The following is a 5,451-nucleotide window of genomic DNA, read 5'->3' on the forward strand; positions in this document are numbered from 1 at the left end:
ATGACCACGGAGAGCGAGCTCGGCCGGCACACGGTCGACTGCGGCGCGCGCGAGGACAACGGCGACACTTGGGTCTTCGCGGAGGCCAACGAGAGCGTCGACTCATTCACCGGCGCCTTCCCGCCGCGGTCGTGTGGAAAGGAGTGGATCGCCGCGCGCCACGACGGCCGGTCTGCGCTGGCCGGCGGCGGCAGCGCTGAGGACGAGGCGGAGGAGAAGGGCGGCGGCAATCGTGCGGAGGCCGAGGAGGAGAAGGGCGGCAGCAAGGCCGAGGCCGAGGCGAAAAAGGCTTGGCAGGCGGTGGGCAGCAAGTCGCTCTCCACGCTCACTGCGACGCTCAAGGCGCACAACTTTGGGCGGGGCAAGTGGCTGATCCAGGCCGAGGCGGAGGAGGTGGACGAGATGTGGCGCAAGATCGTCGCCGCCCTCTGGGAGGGCAAGCTTGGCTCCTCCGCCAAGGTGAGCGGCGCAGGCATGCAGATGGCGCACGGCGGCCACATCATCTGCGTCTACGTCAGCCCCTTCTGGGACACGTCAGAGGTGGAGCGAGGCGCGCGTCGGCCCGGCCGCCGCCGCCGCCCGCCCGCCGCGCCAAGCGCCCCTGCGCGTCGCCCTGCCCGCGCCGCCCTGCCCTGCTGCCTGGCCCGCGCCGCTCAGCCCCCGCGCGACTGCCCGCCTCAGTCCTCGGCACTCTCCGCACCGAGTGCGGCGTGGCGCACCCGCTCAAGTTCAAGGCGGACGGGATGGGGCTGCTCGGCGTGCCAAAGTCCAACGAGTGGGGCATCCCGCCCGCCGTCTACGTCGCGCCGGCCGGGTCGATGGACGTGACGCGCCCGGCCGTGCGCGGCGACAAGTCGGGCGTGTACAAGCCGAAGCTCGGGAACCGCGAGACCAACGGAGAGGGCCGCTGGAGGCGTCCCGACGGCGCGGCGCCTCCGCCTCCGCGCTCTGCGCCACCGCCCAAGCCAGAGGAGAAGCCGGCGGCCAAGAAGGCGGCGGACGGCTTCGCGGCGCTGATGGGCCTCGCGGGCGAAGACAGCGCTGAGATCCTGCGGGAGAAGAATCGGCGCAAGGAGGAGAGGGCGGAGAAGAAGCGCGCCGCGGCGGCCAAGGCGGCCGAGGAGTCTCGCGCCGCGTTCGAGGCGGTCAAGGCGGGCGTGGGGCAGCGCAACTGGGCCGACGACGAGTCTGACGAGGAGGAGGCGCCGCCCGCGCCATCGCTCACCGACTCGGACGCGAGCGAGTCGGAGGCGGAGAGCGAGTCGGAGGAGAGCGAGTCCGAGGATGCCGTGGCGGCCGCGGCGGCCGCGGCGGCGAGGGAGGCGGAGGCGGCGGCTGCGGCTGCGGCCAAGGAGCGGCCCAAGAAGAAGAAGACGGCGGAGGAGGAGTCTGTCGAGGCGCTGCGGCCGCGCGAGGTGGAGCCGGCGGGCGTGCGCGTCCCTTGACCGCCCGAGCTCTGAGCAGGCGCTGCTGCTCGAGCTCGAGGCGGCGCCGGAGCAGTCTGCGGCGGAGCCGGCGGCGGCGGGCCAGTCCAAGGCGGCCGCCAAGCGCGCGGCCAAGAAGGCGCGATGTGCCGCCCCGTCCCTGCCTCGTGCAGGCGATCTCGGCGGTCCGTGACGAGCCGCGCGACGTGTCCCGTAGGCGGCGGCGGCGGCGGCCAACGGCGGAGCAGGCGCCGCCACCGGCGAGGCAGAGGCGGCGCCGGCTGCGGAGGAGGAGGGCGCGGGCGGCGAGGCCAAGGGCGTCGACGTGGCGGCGGTGCTCAAGGTGAGCTCCGCGCCGCCCCCACGCCTCCGCGCCGCCTCCTCCGCGCCTTCGCGCTTTTTGCACCCCACTCCCCGCAGCTCGCCCCTTCTCGTCGGCAGCTTTTGCCCGCCCTGTCCCTCCCCGCCCACCTCGCTGCCTCCCTCGTCGCTCCCTCGCCGCAAGGCACGCGCCGCCGCCGCCGCCGGGAAGAAGAAGAAGGCGGGCGCCGCGGGCGGCGCAGCAGCCATCGCCGCGGCCGAGCTGAAGGCGCGCGACGCCGGCAAGAAGAAGAAGGAGAAGCGCACGTACGAGAAGGGGGCGAAGCAGGTCGGAGCCAAGGCGCGCGGCTCCGACAACAAGTACCAGGGCGAGTGAGGGCCGAGGCTCGGGCCCACAGCGCTATTTACACGTGCCCAAGGCGCACAATGGTCGGCAGGAGGCAGCGTTATGGGCCGCGAGGCCGAGCTGCGAGCCGCGAGCGAGCGCATGCGCCTGAAAAGACAAAAGAGCACGCACCTCCGGGTCGCATCGATGGTTTGTATGAGCGAGAGACGTCCCTCGCGAGCCGTGTATAGGTACGCCGGAGAGCGCTGCATTTTTACCCAAATGTACCTCAACACACGCCTATTCAACACATTGGGGTGGTGTTGGCGCACTCGCACACATGCTTACTGCGACGTTTGAGACACAGCAGACACGGCCAGAGTGCAGACTGACCCCGACCGTCGCCCGCAGAGAGACGAGAGACGCGACTCACCCGGGAGCCGGGGAGAGAGCTGCCTGGTGCGACGGGATCGCGCTTCAAGTTCAGCGAGCCGACACGAAAAGAGGCTCGCAGCGAGGGGTCGCATCGCCACCTCTTCAACGGCGAGAAGACGATCCACTGAAAACCCTACACACGCTCCACAGACGCTGCGTCGCCTCCCAGCGCGAGCGACTTGACTGGCACCTTTTCAATCGGCTCGTCAAAGCGGGAGAATGTGAACTGCGTGGCATACGCAGATGTCACCTCGTAATTCTCCGCTTGTCCATCAATGGCACCCTCCGCCATGGCTGACGTCTTGAAGTAGCCCTCGGCCGGGTAGTTGTCGGTTTTGCCGTTGCGTGGAAGCGGCGACGAGTACGACTGGCCGATGAGGCCGTGCGGGCGGGACCGCGCGGCCACGTCGCCGATCGAGTGGAAACCAAGATCGAGGCGATGGTGAGGACCCGAGATCCGATCGTACACGGGGCTGCCCTTGATCCAAACGACCCAGTCACCAACCGTGGCGTTGCCGCTGGATGACTTCATGGCGAACGTCAGCTCCTCGCACTGCTTGGAGGCCTTCTTGCCGATCCGGAAGAAGTTGCCGCCGCACGTGCCGTTGACCGTCTTCCAACCCCAGTTCTGGTCGTTCAGCTCTGAGGCCCAGAACGAGATGTTGGCAAACTTGCGCTTGGCGCCGCCAACGCGCGCCACGATATGCACCTCGGTGATGAAGCTCCCGTCGACCGTCACCTTCTTCTCCGCGCTCATAGTGTTGCCCAGCAGGAACTTTGCATCCTCAATCTTGACGTTGACGGCGAGGTCGGGCGCCGACAAGAAGTTGTAGAACATGCCGTTCCGGCCACGGAAGTCGGCGCGCCCGCCGTTTGCAAAGGCGAGGTGCGGGTCTTGGAATGCCCCGTTTTTGCAGCAGTACTCATGCGTGCAGTAGCCCGACACGCCAGGGTAGCAGCGCATCAGCAAATCCTGCGGGGCTTTGCGCATCAGGTCCTCCGGACAGCCCCTGTTGTCTGTTGCAGAGCCCACGCAGTCGGGGTTGACAGAGCAGTCGTTGAACCAGTCAGCGCAGAGCTGGTGCGAGTTGGCATCGTTAGGGTCGGGAATGGGGAGATTTCCCACACTGGCCAATGAAATGCGCGTGCGTCCCTGGGCAGCGGCGCTCCCGATGAGCAGCTGGAGCACGGGGGCGCGCAGCATGTGTGTCCCGGGTGCGGCAAATAGCGAACTCGGAATGTGCCTTCTTCGGGCGGCGGGAATTCTCCTGCCACGTGCGCAAATTTGTTTCTTGTTTTGGCTTCAGTGGAGAAGAGAGAGTTTTTAGTTGTTGTTGTTGTTGCGGCTGTGGTGGCTGTGGCTGTGGCTGTGGCTGTGACTGTGGTGCTCACTCACACACACACACACAAAAGACAGAGATCAATCACACACACAGGCTGCCTTGATTGAGCACTTGAGCACTGGATAGGGTCGATTCCGCGTGGTACGGGACCCCTCGATCGTCTCGCCCTCCCTCACTGGTGTGTTCATCGGGGGGGGTCATAACAAACACGGTACAGGATCGAGGTGCACGCTGCCGAAGCAGTGTCGTCCCCCCTCTCCATAGTCTCGCTGGGAGAACGTCGGCGGCGATGGCGGTGTGACCGATCGAGCTACAAGAGGAGCTTGATGCTTGTTCAGCAGGGCCATCAGGCTGCCCCACTCCATCACGCCCACGCGACCACGAACGTCGAGAACACACAGAAAACCAAACAGCGGCAGGGGTCAACAGACAACGGAAGGGACAGAAAAAGAAAAGAAGAGAAAGAAAACAGACAAGCCAAGGGAGGGATGCAACGATTGTCACCGTCAGCGGGTCCTGAGTTTTTGCTGGGCGGAGGTTCGCTGATGAGGAAAGTCATTTCCACCGCCGCTTGAACACCTCGAAGATCCGCGTGAACACCTCGAAGATCTACCCCGCGCCCGCTTGAACACCTCGAAGATCCGCGTCGATCATGGCGCTGGAGCCATCATGGACGCTCGTGGACTCGGCGGGCGTCGTCCACGTGGTCGCGGGCAGGTCCGCGCTGTCGCAGATGTTCGGCAAGAACACCAAACCGACCTACAACAACATGCTCGAGCTGGTCGGCGAGGGTTCGCGAGGCGTCGTTGGCTACCTTTGCAAGGACGGCTGGCGGATGCTGCGCGAGCTACCGTGGCTGCAGCACAAGGAGAGCAAGCGGATCGTGCCCGTCGTCGGCTCGGCCGCCCAGTTCCTTCAACGTGCAGCAGCCGATGCCGACATGGCGGGCTTCATCTTGAACGGCAAGGCTAGCCAACCCTTCACTCGACTGATCGCACGGCCCGGCGCCAGCGGCATGCGATGGACCGGCGCCGGCTGACCGACTGCACTTCGCGCCGCCGGCGGCTCTCCTGCTCGAGCACGGCGCCAACGTCAACTCGGTGCAGCACTCGACTCTGGGGCCTCTCGTGCCTCTCGTGCCCTTCCAGGTGCGTGCCCGCCGCCCGCCGCCCGCCCACGTGCGCGCACGCGCGCGCTCGTCCTGTGTCGCCTCGCCCCTCCTCGCTCCCCTCTGCCCCACGCCACGCTCCCCCCCCCTACTGTCCGGCAGGTGCCGCAGCCGGCGGGCGTTGCCGGCGTGCTCGGCGGCGCGCCCGCGCCCTTTGCCCCGCCGCCCCAGGTATCCCCCTCCCCGCCGCACCGCCCCCTTCCTCTCCTCGCGCGCACGCGCGCACGCACGACACAAGCCGCGCGCCTAGCCCGCGTGCTCGTCCGACCCACCTCCCCTCCCACCGCAGGTCGGGCAGGGCCCCGTGCTCGGCGCGGGCGTCGGCGGCCCCGCCGCGCCGCCCGCCGCGCCGCAGGTGCTCGCGCCGGCCGCCGCCCACGTGCCCCGCGTGCTCGCGCCCGCGCCGCCGCACGCGCACGTCCACGCCGCACGCCG

The 5,451-nt window shown here is 68.0% G+C and overlaps 2 protein-coding genes across 2 annotated transcripts in view; both read left to right on the forward strand.

Moving 5' to 3' along the window:
* On the forward strand, positions 1-2,343 carry EMIHUDRAFT_469957 (hypothetical protein; the record flags this gene model as incomplete). The annotated part of the gene is made up of 5 exons (XM_005772731.1): positions 1-540; positions 597-1,415; positions 1,465-1,563; positions 1,642-1,767; positions 1,930-2,343. 5 exons carry the CDS (start codon positions 1-3, stop codon positions 2,119-2,121), a joined length of 1,776 nt encoding a protein of 591 aa, XP_005772788.1. The 3' UTR covers positions 2,122-2,343.
* Positions 2,344-4,464: 2,121 nt separating this feature from the next.
* Positions 4,465-5,451, forward strand: part of EMIHUDRAFT_444685 (hypothetical protein) — a gene marked incomplete at its 3' end in the record, with an annotated part of 1,498 nt that continues 511 nt past the window's right edge. The window contains exons 1-3 of the mRNA XM_005772732.1: positions 4,465-4,996; positions 5,119-5,187; positions 5,306-5,371. Coding sequence (XP_005772789.1) covers positions 4,869-4,996; positions 5,119-5,187; positions 5,306-5,371 — 263 coding nt within the window. The remainder of the gene's footprint in view (positions 4,997-5,118; positions 5,188-5,305; positions 5,372-5,451) is intronic.

Source organism: Emiliania huxleyi (assembly GCF_000372725.1).
Source record: "Emiliania huxleyi CCMP1516 unplaced genomic scaffold EMIHUscaffold_351, whole genome shotgun sequence".
In the NCBI taxonomy this organism is placed as follows: domain Eukaryota; phylum Haptophyta; order Isochrysidales; family Noelaerhabdaceae; genus Emiliania; species Emiliania huxleyi.